The sequence below is a fragment of the Heterodontus francisci genome, chromosome 12, assembly GCF_036365525.1.
Source record: "Heterodontus francisci isolate sHetFra1 chromosome 12, sHetFra1.hap1, whole genome shotgun sequence".
In the NCBI taxonomy this organism is placed as follows: domain Eukaryota; kingdom Metazoa; phylum Chordata; class Chondrichthyes; order Heterodontiformes; family Heterodontidae; genus Heterodontus; species Heterodontus francisci.
In genome coordinates, this window is record NC_090382.1 from 74,302,163 (window position 1) to 74,320,695 (window position 18,533).

The 18,533-nt window shown below is 41.6% G+C and overlaps 1 protein-coding gene across 13 annotated transcripts in view; it reads left to right on the forward strand.

The window, feature by feature from the left end:
* The window catches only part of LOC137375927 (rho GTPase-activating protein 26-like), a 225,176-nt gene that overhangs the window by 154,041 nt on the left and 52,602 nt on the right, over nt 1-18,533 (forward strand). For all 13 annotated transcript variants that reach the window (XM_068043640.1, XM_068043639.1, XM_068043635.1 and 10 more), the window contains 4 exons: nt 554-612; nt 1,840-1,945; nt 6,208-6,367; nt 17,057-17,198. In XM_068043640.1, the coding sequence (XP_067899741.1) occupies nt 554-612; nt 1,840-1,945; nt 6,208-6,367; nt 17,057-17,198 (467 nt within the window). The remainder of the gene's footprint in view (nt 1-553; nt 613-1,839; nt 1,946-6,207; nt 6,368-17,056; nt 17,199-18,533) is intronic.

Consider the following 18,533-nt stretch of genomic DNA (forward strand, 5'->3'; position numbering starts at 1 on the left):
AGTTATTTAAAGAATTGTTTTTATTCATCGCAGGATGTGTGCATTACTGGCAAGACTTGAATTTATTCCCTGTATCTAGTTGCCCCTGAGCAGGTGATAGGCTGCCTTCTTGAACCATTGTAGTAGTGGCTTGATACAACTGGCACAGCCTTGATGGGCTGAATGGCCTCCTCTATTGTATCATTCTATGTATCTATGTACTGGGTGGTTTGCTAGACCACTTCCGAGGAACGTTGAGTGTCATCACATTTGTCTGGAGTCGCACATAGGCCAGACTGGGTAAGGATGTTAGATTTCCATCCATAAAGGACCTAGTTGAGTTTTAATTTTCACTGATGCAAACTATTTTTATTTCCCGTTTTCTTAACTGAGTTTCAATTTTCAAACTGCCATTATGAGATTTGAACTGAAATTCGCTGGATTATTTGTTCAGGCCTCTAGATTACTAATTTTATAACATAACCACTGTATGACTATACCTGTTGTATACGAATCAATTGTAAAAGCAAATTCTGTTCAATATTAGTACTATGACATTTCAATTTTCTTTTAGGGTGCTTCCAGCTCCACTGATGACATTCCAATTACAACACAGCTTTATCAAAGCAGCCAGTAAGTGCAGAACCTTACTCTACTAGATTAATGGAACTGCCATAGAATTAGAACTGCACACGGTGTTAGCTAGCATATTAACCTATACCCTGCTAGATAAACAGGAACTGTGTGTTTAGCACAAGAATGTGTGGAATGTAAAATTCTGTTGTGCCATTAAACTTGATTCTTGCAATAGGCCATCTGTAGTTTGCACAGATATTCTGCTTTGGTTATTCATGCATCACTCAGTAGATTAAACAAGTCCTCACCCAATATTCAAACACTGACATATCCAGTAAGAAGTGGTGGCTAGTGATATGGAGTAGAAGCCCTGGCCAGGTTTCCCTTTTCTAATCCAAGAACAGTCTGGGCAAATGTAATTACTGCATTCTGCCTACCTGAGATAAGATAACATGATACGGATTGGAGATTGAATTTGGGACTCACCCGATCTATGTAATTTGACTACTGACTGAACAAAGTTGGTGAGTTATTAGTGGAGCAGATTGCAGAGTTTTGGGGGAATTTTTGGAGTTTTTTTTCTGTGATACCTTTTGAGAGTCAAGGAAATTTTAGAATTTTCTTACAAACTTTCCCAAGACCTATTCATTAGATAAAATCTGGTCTATCATGGATTCTATCCTACCTACTTAATATCCTGAGAGAAAATGATGCATAAATATTCCTGTAAAGATAATTAAAGCAAAGCTCCAGAATATTTGCTCAGCCTACATATCCACTACTCGGGCCTGCTGCCCATCGTCGGATGGAAACCAGATCAGTGTAGCATGTAGAATACGCGATCAAACACAACCTGTACTAACCCCTATAAAACTCAATATTATTCGCTAGCAGATATTTCTAGGTGGAGAATTGCCCTGTTCTGTAGAGCTTTTAATCTCCTTTCATAGTACTTAAAGTATTTCTAAACACGTCCAAATTGTTGAACTTTTGAGTATGAAGTCATTCAAGAATTCAGACAGCATACCACAGATAGACAATCTTGATATTTATATTTTCTACTTATGATGACATATGACTGTAACCACTAAGGTAGGTTTATTAAACCTAATGTAAGCTCATGGCATTAGGCAAACTAATAGACCGACTGGTCAAAGGAAACTTCCATTATTAAGCCTCTCTGTTAGCTGAAATTAGATTAACTTGAGAACTATTAATGTGGCAAATGGGTAATGTGAATACCAGACTCTCAAGTATTTTAATTCTGTTTTTGGTTCCTATTAGAGTTGGATAATCCAGAATCAAGACTGTCAGAGATTCATAAATATGTGCATCGGCTACCAGAAAAGAACAGGGCAATGTTGGAAATAATGATAAAACATTTGGCCAAGTAAGAGGAAACTCTTCGCTTTAGTTAGTTTGATACTGTTCTGTCTCTTTAAAGCTTTCACTGGTATTTTCTTTACAAAATACTTGCATTAACTTTTTAATGTAACTAATGTAATGGAACTACTGGTTTCTCAGCTTCAGCTGCATCCTGGTTTCTGGCCAGAGTTCTACCCTCCTGGATTAAAGAACATTTCTTTGCTGCTTCTGGATCTTATGATGGCCTCCAACTTCACTGTCATCTTTCTGCTCTGCAACTGATTCTGTACACCTCTTGGATTTTCATTCCCACAGAAATAGCCCTTTCAGTGCCTCCACTGATGCTCTACCCTTCAAATATCTTCTGGATTACACTTGCCTATCACACTGTCTCGGACCTTGGACAACAGTTTGTCAATGCTCCAAGCTGATTCCACCCTACTTGCATCAACTTAATCCCAACTTCTGAATTTAACTCTGGGCTGTCTCCAATTGTTTACTCTAAATTCCCTGTTTACTGCTGGAATATTTGCATTCTAATAATTTCTGTGTAACCAGGCCTGTGTGACTTGAGTTTTCCCCGTGTCCATTCGTGTGCTCATTTTGGCTGCCGCTCTATACTCAAGACCATCACTTCCATTTCCACGTTTTAACCTCTTTTTTACTTGTTTTCTCTTTGTCTCTCTTAGACTTTTGGATCCTTTTGTCGTGCCTCCTTTTTTTTCACCGCACTCTGGTACTCTGCCCTCCTGAATCCCTACCCCAAGCCTTCAGTACTTCTTAACAGTCCTACTCGCCTGCTGCCGTCCCAGGTTTAATTCCCTCTTAGGCCTACAGCTTCCTTCTGTACCTCTCTTGGCATTCTCTGAAGGGCCCATCAAGACACTTGTCACTGCGCTCCTAATGAGCAGCAACCCCAACTGCCCCAACCTACTCTCTTGATAACCTTCCTGCCCAGTGTGGCAGCTGGGGACAAAGCTTGCCAATCTCCACCCTGTCCAACCTACCCCTCCCCAGTGCTGACCAGGTGGACTCTGTCAATGGATCAACTATCACCATTCTGCTTTGCATCTCCCTTCCAGAATGTCCATCACCCATGAACAAGGCCCTTAGAATCCATGAGCTTTTTGTAGATGATTGCATCAACATCCTGGCCTTAACAGAAACCTGGCTGAGGGGTGATGGCACCTTCCGCTAACTGAAGCCACCCTCCCTTCCACCACTTACATTGCCCAGACAGTTGCAGTGGCGGTGTGGCTCTCATCGACAAATCACACCTTAGTCTAATCCCTTACTTCTCTGGTACTTTCTCCTCTTATTTAATAACCTTGTTCTCTAACATCCACCCAAGTATCATGCTAATTTTCTCACTGAGCTATCCACATTGCTTTCCTCCCTCAGCCTTTGCACCGAGTGATTTCTCATCCTCAGTGATTTCAACCTGCATTTCTCTTCATCATATTCTCTCTCCTCTGAGTTCTGTGCCCTCCTACCCATCCTTAATCTCTCCCTCCTATAAACTCCCCAACCTGTATTCACGGCCACTCCCATGGCCTTGCTACTTCCATAGTATCAATCACAGATAAAGCCGCCTCTGATCACTTACTCGTATTCTTTACCCACATCCTGCTCCCACATCCTGCTTCCCCCTCCCAACCTTACTTCCTTTTGTGTTTGCCCCTGAAAAAAGCTCTCTCCCAATTCACTTACAACTGCAATTTCAAAATCCTAACTCTCTAATGCTGTTCACCATAACATTTCTGCAGTCACCAATCTGCTCAACCACACCCTCACCTCTACCTTCGATGCCCTAGTCCCCATTAAAACGATGATTCTCTCTCACCCTTGCCATTTCCCCTTCACAAGTCCAAAGATGCAGACTTGAACAAATATGATGGACAACTGCTTTAGCTTTTTAAGGCCAGATCTGGCTGGACCTCAAAAATCCCCATCAGGTCCTGCTCTCATCTTTTAAAACTGCTTACTATTCCAGGAGCATTCTGGAATGCACAGATAACTCCCTGAAAACTGCTTTATTAAACCCCTCTCCTCTGCCACCTCCTCAACGTGTGAGGAGGTCAAAGACTTTTTCATTACTAAGACTGAGACCATTTGATCCACTTCCTTGTCTTCTCCAAGCCCACTGGTCCAAGCTTCCTCTAAATACTGTCTGCCCTAGACTTGAACTTGTATCTTTCTCTGGTTTCTCCCCTCACAACCACTCCCAAGCTCATCCTGTCCATGAGACCTACCTCCTGTTCTCTCACCCCTATTCCAACTAAACTACTGACCACTGAACTTCCTGGCTCCCATTTTTAGCTGTAAATGTTAACTGCTCCCTCTTTGGGTACTGTCCCTCTCTCCTTCAAATCTACCATCATCACCCTTCTCTTCATAAAAGCAGCCCTTGACCACTCTGTCCTGGCAAACCACAACCTCCCTTTCCTTACCAAAGTCCTTGAACGTGTTGTCACCTCTCAAATCCATTTCCATCTTTCCCCAAGCTTCATGTATGAATTCCTCCAATCAGATTTCCACACCACCACGGTATCAAAACGGCTCTTATCAAAGTTGCAAATTACATCCTATGTGACTCTAACAACGGTAAACTATCCCTCCTTATCCTTTTCGACCTTTCCTCCTTTATGACGCTCCTTAAAACCTACCTGTTTGACTGAGCTTTTGGTTATCTGCTCAATATCTCCTTATGTGACTTGGTGTCATATTTTGTGAAGCACCTTGGGATGTTTTATAATGTTAAAAGCACTATTATATATGTGTCTCTGTGTGTAAATTTGTTGTTTATAGTGATAGCTTTCAGAGATGCACAGGGCAGAAACTGGGGTTGAGAATTCCAAAGACACTCTACCCTCTGAGACAAGAAATTCTTTCTCATTTCCGTCTTAAATGGGTTCCCATTTATTCTGAAACTATGCCCCATAGTTCTAGATTCCCCACAAGGGGCAACATCCTTTCAGCATCTACCCTGTCAAGCCTCTCAGAATCTTACGTTTCCATGTTGGGAGCAAGGGTTTAATGAGTTCTGGAGCTAAGTGATCCTGGAGGAACCCAATTTGACCATCAGTGAGCTGGTTGGTAAGTTAGTGCCACTTAATGGAACTGTTGACGAGCCCTTCCATCACTTTGCTAATGATTAAGTGTAGATTAATGGGGTAGTAGTTGATGAGATTGGATTGGATTTGTGCTGCATTTTGTGGGCATGACATAGCTAGACAATTTTCCACTTTCTCGGGTAGGTGCCAGTGTTGTAACAGCTTGTCTTAAGACATGGCTAGTTCTGGAGTGCAAGTGTTCAGTAGTACAGCTGGGGTGTTGTCAGGGCTCATGGTGTTTGCTTCATCTAGTAAGCTCAGTTGTTTCTTGATATTGTCTGGTGTGAATCTGGTGGCTTCTGTGATGCTGGAGACCTCAGGAGAAGCCAAAATGTAACATCCACATGGCACTTCCGGCTGAAGATGGCTGTAAAAGCTTCAGCTCTGTCTTTTGAACTGATGTGCTGGGTTCTGCTATCATTGAGCACGAGGAGAAAAAGTGCTGGAACTACTCAGCAGGTCAGGCAGCATTTGTGGAGAGAAAAGCAGAGTTAGCGTTTTAGGTCGATGGCCTTTCATCAGAACCAAAAGGTCATCGACCTGAAACGTTAACTCTGCTTTTCTCTCCACAGATGCTACCTGACTTGATGAGGTATTTCTAGCACTTTTTTTTTTAATTTCCAGCATCTGCAGTATTTTTCATGGAGCTGCCTCCTGAATGCCATATTCTATAATAGTCACAAACACCTTTATAACCTTATGACATCAGTTTTAATTTGTTTATAGCAGAATCATAATGAAGTTACTAGTAACTTTGATTCTAATTACCCAGCTCATAGTTCAGTCATATTGTGTGACTGGGTGAATGTCTGATAATGTATATCAAAAGGAGCGGTGTTCCTAATACCGACTGTGGGGAGCACTAGTGTATACTTCTGTTCGGTTACTGACTCTCATGACAACTTTTGTGTAACCTAGTTTTATTTTAAGGTGTCTGTTATTGTTGGGTACAGGTCAACTGTTTGTTGTACAGCAGCTAGTGTTGGTCACCTACATAGTGTTTTAAAAAAAGTGTATAAATGATTTGGCCATTTTCCTAGAATTTGCTCATGACCCATCTATGATTTTAGAAGATGAGCTGGTCGTTCTGTTTTGTTTTGAGTAAGTGCAATATTTTAGAATAATTTTGCTGGTCAGTCTTCGATCGGTGAGTTCATTCTCTCTTGTTGCCCAGGGTATCCAGTAACCACAAACAAAATCTGATGACCGTGGCAAACCTGGGTGTGGTATTTGGACCAACTCTGCTCAGACCTCAGGAGGAGACTGTAGCAGCAATCATGGATATCAAGTTCCAGAATATAATTGTTGAGATTTTAATAGAAAACCATGAAAAGGTAAGAATTTCAGAAACCTTTCTCAGATTCAGTGGTATGCTGGCATCCATTGCCCTTTACCATAGAATAGTACAGCATAGAAGGAGGGCCATTCATCCCATCAAGTTTGCACCTGCTATTTTAAAGAGAAATCCTGTTAGTCCCACTCCCTGGCTCTTTCCCCATATCCTTGCAATTCTTTTCTCCAAGTATTTATCAAATTCCCTTTTGAAAGCTACTTTTGAATCTGTTTCCACCACCCTGTCAGGGAATGCATTCTAAATCCTAGTTACTTGTTGCATATAAAATTTTTCCTCTTGTCACCTCTGGTTCTTTTGCCAATCACCTTAAATTTGTGCCCCCTGGTGATCAACCCTTTAGCCATTGGTGATGGTTTTTCTTTATTTACTCCATCCAAACCCTTCATGATTTTAAACAATTCCATCAAATCTCCTCTTGTTCTTCTCTGCTCAAAGGAGAACAACCCCAGCTTCTCTATTCATATAACTGTAACTCCTTAGCCCTAGAACTATTCTAGTAAATCTCTTCTATACTCGCTCTTAAAACCTTTGCGTCCTCCCTAAAGTGTGGTGCCTGGAACTGGACACAGTATTCCAGCTGGGGCCAAACTAATGTCTTGTATAGCTTTAGCCATACTTCCTGGCTTTTGTATTCTATTCCACTTTTAATAACGCCCAGGATCCTTTGTTCTTAAAAAAAAAATTGTTAAACTGATCTGCCATCTTCAAAACTTTGTGCACTAATTCCCCTAGGTCTCTCTGTTCTTGTACCGCCTTTAAAATTGTACCATTTAGTTTGTATTGTTTCTCATTCTTTCTACTAAAATGTATCACCGTATACTTTTCTGCATTGAATTTCATTTACCCTGTGTCCATCCGTTCCACCAGCCTGTCTATGTCCTCTTGAAGGCTATTGCTATCTTTGTCACTGTTTACTGCATTTGACTTTTGGGACATCTGCATCTTAATTATGCCCTTTATGCCCAAATCCAGGTCCTTAATATATATCAAAAGGAGCAGTGGTCCTAATACAGACCATAGGGAACACCAGTGTATACCTTCCTACAGTCTGAAAAACAACCATTCATAGCTACTCTCTGCTTTCTATCCCTTTACCAATTTTGTATCCATGCTGCCATTATCCCTTTAATACCAAAGGCTTTACTTTTGCTCACTATTATGTAGTACTTTGTCAGGCACTCTTTAAAAGTTCATATACACAACATCAACTGCATTACCTTCATCAAACCTCTCTACTTCATCAAAGAATTCAATCAAGTTAGTCAAGCAGAATTTGTCTTTAATAAATCTGTGCCTACTTTCATTTATTAGGCCATACTTTTTCCAAATGCCAATTAATTTTATCCCAGATTATTGCCTCTAAAAGTTTCCCCACCGCAATGATAATTTGTATTTACATAGTGCATTTTAACATTGTAAAGCATCCCAAGGTGCTTCAAACAAAGTTTGACACCAAGCCACATAAGGAGGCATTGGGGCAGGTGACCAAAAGCTTGGTGAAAGATTTGTGTTTTGAGGAGCATCTTAAAGGAGAAAAGTGAAGTAGAGAGGCAGAGTGTTTTGGGATGGAATTCGAGCCTTGGCAACTGAAGGCACAGTTGCCAATGGTGGAGTGATTAACATCAAGGGTGCTCGAGAACCGAATTGGAGGAGTGCAGAGATCGGAGAGTTGTAGGGCTGGAGAAGATCACAGAGATAGGAAGGGCTGAGGTTATGGAGGGATTTGAAAATCAAGGATGAGGATTTTAAAATTTGAGTTGCCTAACTGGGAGCCAATGTGGGTCAGTGAATATAGGGGTGATGGGTGAATGGGACTTGGTGCAGCAGATGAGCTGAGGCAGGGGTGGAGTTGGGCAATGTTAAAGGTAAAAATAGGTGTTCTTATTGATGGCATGGATATGTGGTTGGAATCTCATCATGGGCCACGTGTGATACCAAATTTGCGAGCAGTGTGGTTCAGCCTCTGACTGTTGACAGGGAGAGAAATAGAGTCAGTAACCAGGGAACGGAGTTTGTGGTGACGTCTGAAGACAATGGCTTCAGTCTTCCCAATATTTAGTTGGAGGAAATTTTGCTCATCCATGTTGGAAAAACAGTCAATAATTTAGAGACAGTGGAGGGGTTGCCATTAAGTTGATTGGCCTATAGTTACTGGATTTTTCGCTCCTCCATTTTGTTATCAGGGGTGTAAATGCCAGTATTTCTCCAGTCCGCTGGCACCACCCTCTAAGGAGAATTGAAAGATTGTGGCCAGAACCTCTGCAATTTCCAACCTTACTTCTGTTAGTAACCTAGGATACATCCCATTCGAACCAGGTGACTTTTCTACTTTGAGGACTGCCAACCTTTTAAGTACTTTCTCTTTATCTATTTTTATCCTATTGTTACTGCCTCCGCCTCAACATTACATTGTCAGCATTCTCTTCTATAGTAACGACAAATGCCGAGAATTCATTTAGTACCTCAACCATGCCCTTTGCCTCTCAGGAAGATCTCCTTTTTGGTCCCTAATCGACTCCACCCTTTCTTTGACTACCCTTCTACTATTTATGACCTTGATCACTTTTGCCACAGAGGAACTATTAATATTAGCAAAGGAGCTCCAGACTCTATGACTCTAAGGTAAAAGATTGACCTGGAAACAAAAAACAACTTTGGTGTTTGGTGGTACTTGTTTCCACATGTCATGGCCTTGTATTAATGAAGATTTTTATGCTGTCCAGTTTTGCTACTTTTTCAGTATATATTGAGAAAAATTCTTGTTAACAAATAAAACAATATGCCTAATTTTTCTGAGCAATTTAAAAGTTAATTCATGACACTATATATATGCTATTTAACTGCAATTTGAAGGAGTACCAACTTTTTGGTTTAAAAATTATTTACTTCATCTCTCCATTATACTGCCTGGATAGCATGAGATCCTTAAATAAGTCATCTCACACCAGTTTGAGTTGAAAAAGGTGCAGCAAAATTAGTCGGTGAAATGTTACATTTGAAAAGTCTAAACTGTATAATTGACATCTTGAAACTTTGAAAATTATATTCATATTCATGCTAGTGCTGGGAGAATGTGCACACTGCCACTTGGTATGTCTAAATTAAAATGAGCCATTTGGAGAGCATAGGTCTTTGCACAATTCAGCAGTATAATTCCAGTGTGGCTTAGCATTGCACTTGGAAGATGGCAATATGAGACCGACTAGGGAGAGTTCCTTAGATACCTAATTGAGGGTGTAGGACAAGATTTTCAAATGGTCCCAACACTAAAGCGGATTTGATAATTTATCATAGAGTGAGAGAGAGACAGACCAGCAGGGAGTGTATTCACTCAAATTCGGACAACCTAATACGTAAACCCTAATAATACTTAATACAGCTCATCAGTATTCGTAAGGTTTACTAAGTAGTAGTTTTATCAGTACCGCTTCCCTGATTTATTAGAATTGGCAAGCTTTATTAGCATTAGTAAGGTCTATTACCAGTAGGAAGCTCCACATATCTGTGTAATCAAGAAAAGTATAACTTTAGTTGAAGGTGGTACTAGCATTTAATAAGCACAGTAAATTCTATGATACATGGGATTAATCTAAGTTAATTAAGAAAGTAATTAAAGTAAATTAATAGTATAAGTAACAATGGCAGGACAGGTGTAATGTTGCAGCTGTGGTATGTGGGAGCTCCTGGATGCCAAGGTGATCCAGGACAAACACATCTACAGAAAGTGTAAGCAGCTAGAGGAATTCTGGATCAGGATTATTGATCTGGAAGCCGAACTGCAAACACTGTACAACATAAGGAACAGGGAGAAATACCTGGACACTTTGTTCCAGAGGACAGTCACAACTCTTAGAACAGGGTCATCTGTTTTGGTCTGCATTGAGGGACAGGAGGATGTGACCGTGAGTGAGGCAGGTAAAGCAGACAGTAGTGGAGGAGCCTCAGACTTTGCACTTGTCAAACAGGTTTGAGGTGCTCGCAATCTGTGTGGATGAAAGCGAGGTCTGCAAGGTGGATGAGCAGACTGGCCATGGCACTGTGGTACAGGAAACCATTCAAATAGGGGGAGCAAAAAGGAATGTAGTGGTAGTAGGGGATAGTATAATGAGGGGGATTGACACTGTTCTGCGCAGCCGAGAGCGTGAGTCCAGAAGGCTGTGTTGCCTGCCCGGTGCCAGGGTTCGGGACATCTGCTGAGGGCTGGACAGGAACTTGGAGTGGGAGGGGGAGGATCCAGTTACTATTGTCCATGCAGGCACCAACGACACAAGTAGGACTAGGAAAGAGGTTCTGTTTGGACAGTATGAGGAGTTAGGCAACCTCAAGGGTAATAATCTCTGGATTATTACTTGAGCCACGTGCCAATTGGCAGAGGGCACATAAGATTAGTGAAATGGATTCGTGGCTCAAAGACTCGTGTGGGAGAAGTGGGTTTCGGCTCGTGGGGCACTGGCACCAGTACTGGGGAAAGTGGGGGCTTTACCGTTGGGACGGTCTGCACCTGAACCGTGCTGGGACTAGTCTTCTAGCAAACCATATAACTAGAGAAGTAGAGAGGGCTTTAAACTAAACAAGGAGGGAGAGGGATCAAGCTTGTGTAGATGTAGCAAATCAAGGGGTAGAGTCAAGGCAGGAAATCAGAATAGTACTCCAGGGAAAACGTTGTCACTGATACTGCCATCAATGCAGCCCAGTCTCTGCCAGTCATGGATGAGCTGGACGAACAGCCAACAAAATCGGAACTCAGTGATCCCATTGATTCTCTAGCAGTGGAAAAGCCCCTGGAAAGGACGGCATTACCCTTGAAATAATTAAGAGCACCAAGCCTGCTATACTGTCAGCACTCCATGAACTGCTTTGCCTGTGCTGGAATGAGGGAGCAGTACCACAGGACACAATGCCAATATCATCACCCCCTATAAGAACAAGGGTGACCGCGGTGACTGCAACAATTACCGTGGAATCTCCCTCTCAGCATAGTGGGGAAAGTCTTCGCTCGAGTCATTTTAAACAGACTCCAGAAGCTGGCTGAGCGTGTCTACCCTGAGGCACAATGCGGCTTTCGAGCAGAGAGACCCACCATTGACATGCTGTTCTCCCTTCGCCAGCTACAGGAGAAATGCCGCGAACAACGGATGCCCCTCTACGTTGCTTTCATAGATCTCACCAAAGCCTTTGAGCGCGTCAGCAGACGTGGTCTCTTCAGACTACTAGCAAAGATCGGATGTCCAGCAAAGCTACTAAGTATCATCACCTCATTCCATGACAATATGAAAGGCACAATTCAGCATAGCAGTGCCTCATCAGACCCCTTTCCTATCCTGTGTGGCGTAAAACAGGGCTGTGTTCTCACACCTACACTGTTTGGGACCTTCTTCTCACTGCTGCTCTCACATGCGTTCAAGTCTTCAGAAGAAGGAATTTTCCTCCACACAAGATCAGATGGCAGGTTGTTCAACCTTGCCTGTCTAAGAGCGAAGACCAAAGTACGGAAAGTCCTCATCAGGGCACTCCTCTTTGCTGACGATGCTGCATTAACATTCCTCCCAGAAGAGTGTCTGTAGAAACTCATTGACAGGATTGCGGCTGCCTGCAACGAATTTGGCCTAACCATCAGCCTTAAGAAAACGTACATCATGGAACAGGACGTCAGAAATGCTCCATCCATTAATATCGGCGACCATGCTCTGGATGTGGTTCAAGAGTTCACCTACCTAGGCTCAATTATCACCAGTAACCTGTCTTTCAATGCAGAAAACAACAAGCGCATGGGAAAGGCGTCCGCTGTTATGTCCAGACTGGCCAAGAGGGTGTGGGAAAATGGCGCATTGACACGGAACACAAAAGTCCAAGTGTTTCAAGCCTGTGTCCTCAGTACCTTGCTCTACGGCAGCGAGGCTTGGACAATGTATGTCAGCCAAGAGCGACGTCTCAATTCATTCCATCTTCACTGCCTCCGAAGAATCCTTGGCATCAGGTGGCAGGACCATATCTCCAACGCAGAAGTCCTCGAGGCGGCCAACATCCCCAGCATATACACCCTACTGAGCCAGCAGCACTTGAGATGGCTTGGCCATGTGAGCCACATGGAAGATGACAGAATCCCCAAGAACGCATGGTACAGCAAGCTCGTCACTGGTATCAGACCCACCGACCGTCCATGTCTCCGCTTTAAAGACGTCTGCAAACGTGACATGAAGTCTTGTGACATTGACCACAAGTCGTGGGATTCAGTTGTTGGTGATAGCCAGAGTTGGCGGACAGCCATAAAGGCAGGGCTAAAGAGAGGCGAGTCAAAGAGACTTAGCAGTTGGCAGGAGAAAAGACAGAAGTGCAAAGAGAAAGCCAACTGTGTAACAGCCCTGACAACCAATTTTATCTGCAGCACCTGTGGAAGAGTCTGTCGCTGTAGAATTGGCCCTTATAGCCACTCCAGGTGTTGCTCCTCAAACCACTGACCACCTCCAGGAGCTTACCCATTGTCTCTCGAGATAAGAAGGCTAAAGAAGAATATGGGAAATGAAGGTCAGAGAATGGCAGGAAGGGACAGAGAGAAGAAACCTAAGAACACACCAACAGTCAAGACTAGATGTTACAAAGATAACAAAAAGACAAAACGTAAGGCTCTGTATCTGAATGCACGTAGCATTCATAACAAAGTAGATGAACTGATAGAGCACATTGAAGTAAATAAATACGATCTGATAGCCATTACAGAGACATGACTGCAGGATGGCAAGGATTGGGTCCTCAGTATTGAGGGGTATATAACATTCAAGAAGAATAGGAAGCTAGGTAAAGGTGGAGGGGTAGCACTGTTAATCAAGGATGGTATTTGTGCAATAGTTAGAGATGACTTTGGTTCAGGAGATCAGGATGTAGAATCAAGAAATGCTGGAACCACTCAGCAGGTCTGGCAGCATCTGTGAAAAGAGAAGCAGAGTTAACGTTTCGACCCTTCTTCGGAACTCTGCTTCTCTTTTCACAGATGCTGCCAGACCTGCTGAGTGGTTCCAGCATTTCTTGTTTTTATTTCAGATTTCCAGCATCCGCAGTATTTTGCTTTTATTTTAGGATGTAGAATCAATTTGGTTGGAGATGAGGAATAGTAGAGGAAAGAAGTCATTTGTGGGAGTGGTCTACAGGCCCCCTAACAGTAACCACAATGCAGGCTAAGTATCCAAAAAGAAATATTGGGTGCTTGTGATAAAGGGAGGGCAATAATCATGGGTGATTTTAATCTACATATGAACTGGAAAAATCAGATTGGCAATAGTAGCCTGCATGAGGAGCTCATAGAACACTTTTGAGATGGTTCCTTAAAGCAATACATTCTGGAACCGACCAGAGAGCAGGATATATTAGACTTGGTATTGTGTAACGTGACAGGATTAATTAATGACCTCAGAGTAAAGGCACCTCTAGCAGCGACCATAATACCATTGAGTGAATTTTATATCCAGTTTGAAAGAGAGAAGACTAGTATTTTAAACTTAAGTAAGGGCAACTATGTGGGCATGAAAGCTGAGCTAACTGAAGTGAACTGGGTTACTGGGCTAGGAGATAAATCAATAGAGAAGCAGTGGCAGACATTTAAGGGGATATTTCATAATACGCAGAATAAGTATATTCCTACTATATAGAAAAGTTCTAATGGAGCACCCATCATCTGTGGTTAACTAAAGAAGTTAAGGAAAGCATCAACTTAAAGAAAAAGCATATAATTGTGCAAGGTCAGGTCAGATGATTGGTCAGAATATCAAGAACGGCAGAGAATAACTTAAAGGTTAATCAGGAGAAAGAAATTAGAGTATGAGAGGAAGCTAGCTAGCAATGTAAAAATGGATAGCAAGAGTTTCTAGAGGTAAAAAGGAAAAGAGTAAGTAAAGTGAGTGTTGGTCCTCTAGAGAGTGAGAATGGGGAGTTAATGGCAGATGAAATGAACAAATATTTTGCTTCTGTCTTCACTATAGAGGATACAAAAAACCTTTCAGCAAAAGCTGTAAATCAGGAAGTGGAACGAAGAGAAGAACTTGGTGAAATTACAATCATCAGGGAAGCAGTCAGTACTGGCCAAACTAATGGAGCTGCGGGCTGACCAGTCCCCAGGTTCTGATGGCCTTCATCCTAGGGTCTTAAAAGAGGTGGCTAATGAGGTAGTTGCTGTTAATTTTTCAAAATTTGCTAGTTTCTGGAAAGGTTTCCTCAGACTGGAAAGTAGCAAATATAACCTCTCTATTCAAGAAGGTGGGGGGGGGGGGGAGGCAGAAAATAGGTAACTATAGGCCAGTTAGCTTGACGTCTGTCATGGGGAAGGTGTTGGAATCGATTATTAAGGATGCTATAGTTGGACACTTAGAAAAGCTCAAGGTAATCGGGAATAGTCAGCATGGTTTTGTGAAAGGGAAATCATGTTTCACCAATTTATTGGAGATCTTTGAAGGAGTAACATGCACTGTGAATAAAGGGGAGCCCATTGACGTACTGTACTTGGATTTCCAGAAGGCATTTGGCAGGGTGCCACATAAAAGGTTATTGCGCAAAGTAGGAGCTCATGGTAGGGGGGTAACATATTAGCGTGGATAGAAGATTGGCTGGCTGGCAGAAAACAGAATGTATGCATAAATGGTTCCTTTTCTGATTGGCAGGATGTGACGAGTGGAGTCCCGCATGGGTCTGTGCTGGAGCCTCAACTTTTTACAATTTATATCAATGACTTTGATGAGGGGAGCAATGGCGTGGTAGCTAAATTTGCAGAGGACGCCAACGATAGGTAGGAAAGTAGGTTGTGAAGAGGACATGAGGTTGCAGACAGATTATAGATAGGTTGAGTGAGTGGGCAGAAATCTGGCGGATGGAGTATAATGTGGGAAAATGTGAAGTTCACTTTGGCAGGAAGTGTAAAAAAGCAGAGTATTTCTTAAATGGAGAATGACTGCAGAATTCTGGGGTGCAGAGGGATCTAGGTGTTCTAGTGCATAAGTCACAAAAGATTATTATGCAGTTACAGCAAGTAATAAAGAAGGCTAATGGCATGCTGTCCTTTATTATGAGAGGAATTGAAAATAAAAGTAAGGATGTTATGCTTCAGTTATACAAGGCATTGGTAAGACCACATCTCGAATACTGTGCAGTTTTGGTCTCCTTATTTAAGGAAGGATGCGAATACATTGGAGGCGGTTCAGAGGAGATTTACTAGATTGATACCTGGAATGAGCGGGTTGTCTTATGAGGAAAGGTTGGACAGACTGGGTTTGTTTTCACTGGAGTTTAGAAGTATACTCGATTGAAGGATATAAGATCCTGAACGGGGTCTTGACGGGGTGAATGTGGAGGGATGTTTCCTCTTGTGGGTGAGTCCAGGACTAGGGGGGCACTGTTTGAAAATTAGGGGTCGCCTTTTTAGGACAGAGACGAGGAGAAATGTTTCTCTGAGGGTTGTACGACTTTGGAATTCTCTGCCTCAGAAGGTGGTGGAGGCGGGGTCATTGAATATTTTTAGGGCGGAGGTAGATAGATTCTTGTTAGGCAAGGGAATCAAAGATTATCGGGGGGGTGTAGATGGAAGTGTAGAATTTGAGACAGAAACAGATCAGCCATGATATTAAATGGCAGAGCAGGCTCGATGGGCTGAATGGCCTACTTCTACTCCTAATTCGTATGGTCGCATAGGAGGACAACGAGCTATCTCTGGTTATTCAGATTCTGAATTTTTCTTAATGCTTTTGACTTAATAGGATGTTATTTCTGTAGCTGTATACCAATAAAACATTTTCTGCAATGAAGACTCTCTTTTCCTTTGATGCTATTACAAACATCAAAAAAATCAATCAATTCCAGCAGGTCCATCTAGCCTGTACCATACAGTTGTGATGCATTATGCGTGTTATATAGCCCATGGGAGAGATGAAAAACCAGATCAAAAATCCTCGGCAATTACAGGAAATAAAAATTGAGCATAAACACGTTAAGGATTTGAATAGGGTTTACACTATTATTATTCAACTTTTTCAGATACATATTTTACAGTTTACATTGAGATTGTATGCAAATTGGTATGTTTTACCCATTTGAACTACTGTGTGAAGTAAATTCTGGAAAATGGAGCACAATTAATTCCATAATTTTTAAAAAATACATTGAATAATATTGTGGAAAGTTTGATTACAGCTAGAACAGCAATAACCTATGGCATACATCTACAAACATCTGTTCTACAATTTTACTGATTACTAAGAAGGCTAGTTGGGTGCGGTGGGTGGGGGAGGGGGAGGGGAGCAGAAGTGGGCTCAGTCTCTGTGACCTTGAGTTAAAGAAGGAGAAATCTAACAGGGTTCTTAGTCCTGATTTCCGTACAGTGAATCCTGTTGGAAATGTGTGTGTGTGTGTGTGTGTGTGTGTACACAACATTGGATAAAGACAGGATGGGCTTGTCAGTGAAATGCCCTGCTATTGAAAAGCATACTGATGCTTGCTGTCCAGGCTTATACAAGATGGATGACTGCTTGGGTGAGGTGCCTGGCAGCTGTGAAGCCAAGTGCCATTAGGGGAAGGGGCAAACATTGTCGGAGATAAGCTCTTCTAAGTGCTAATTCCAGGAGTAGTATTCTGCTTTTGGCTAATATTGAAATTCAGAATATGTGAAGGTTTCTTCTTATACCATTCGCAGATTTTCCAGATGGTACCAGAAACTGCCACAGTTCAATCAAATCTATTGCTGAATTCTGCACAGAAGAAGAGCTTTGAGTGTAAGCCTCCCTTATGTAGCCAGAGGCCTTTAATGTTGTTTCAGACAACTTCAAATGAAAATGGTAAGTAACTGCAATCTGTGCTGTAAACTGATAACTTACCAGTATTTTATCTTATCCATAATATACCCTGTTATACTTTTTTCTTGTCTATACTCTACAACCATTTACAATATCTGCCAGTTTCCACATACACAAACTATCACTTGTTCACATAGTTTATTAATTTAACTTTCATAACTCATCTCTGTTTATAACTGGCATTTTAGAGCAGCTACATAATGAAATAAAGCAGCATGTATAGCGGCTATATTAGAGTTAAGAAGCCATGAATTTCTTTCATGACATTTGCTGAGTTTAAAAATATCCTAGTTGATCCTGGTGAGAAAATATGTTTGATCACTGTTACCGTTCAAGTTTTTCTTCTAATACAGTTCCATAACTGCTACTTCACAACTCATGTTTAACAATTAATACTGAATTACAAGAAATTGTTTGCAGAAGATTGTGAGATGCCTACCACAAGCATTTCGATATCACTGTCTCAGATTTTTGGTGGCCTGGGTCCTTCAAATTCTGCCAACCATCATTTTCCTGCATAAATTTCTCTGCTTCTTATATACAAGGCTAATAAAGTGCATCTGAATTTAAAGTCTTGCTGCAGGCCTTTAACCTAGTGAAATATTAGATTTCCATCTCTCCCCCCCCCCCCATTATCCCAAAAGATCTTTATGAATATATATTCCTTTAAAAAGATTCAAACCGAAAATCAATTTTTTAAAAAAGTTTTAACTTTCCTGCTCCCCAGGTATTTGAATTCATCACACTTCAGATGTTGCACTTTGTTACAGATGCATAGCTCAAAGAGTGAGAAAACAGTCCTTTCCTGCTGATTTCTGACCTTCAGGAGGATCTAAGGATTTACTGCCAGCTGCCAATCTATAGAGAAACAGTTACCTTGTAGTTGACTTCAGGGCGTGCCTGTGAGGAATTGTCCTTAAAATGATCACAGAGCATGCCTGTTAGAGCAATTTGACCTCAAAAGGGAAAGCATTCCAATTTGACAGAATACCATCTGCTCCTGATAATTCAAACATTTTGCGCTAAAAGTTAGAATTATTAGAATTTGAATTGAGTAGTCTGTAATACATTTTATGTGCCATACTGTAATTGACCTTGTGTAAAGAAGCACATCCTATAACTTGATGCTGAGCAATAGCATGGGTAGCTGCTAGTCATTTAATAAATACTGCTACATATGTCATGGTTCTGTTTATTATACTTCAAAATATTTTGAAGATTTGCAACGTATTTTCAAAGAATTTTAGCAAATCTTTTAAAAGAGTAAACATGTTTGTAAGTTAATACTCATGGAATGAAGACATTATCCAATCCAAT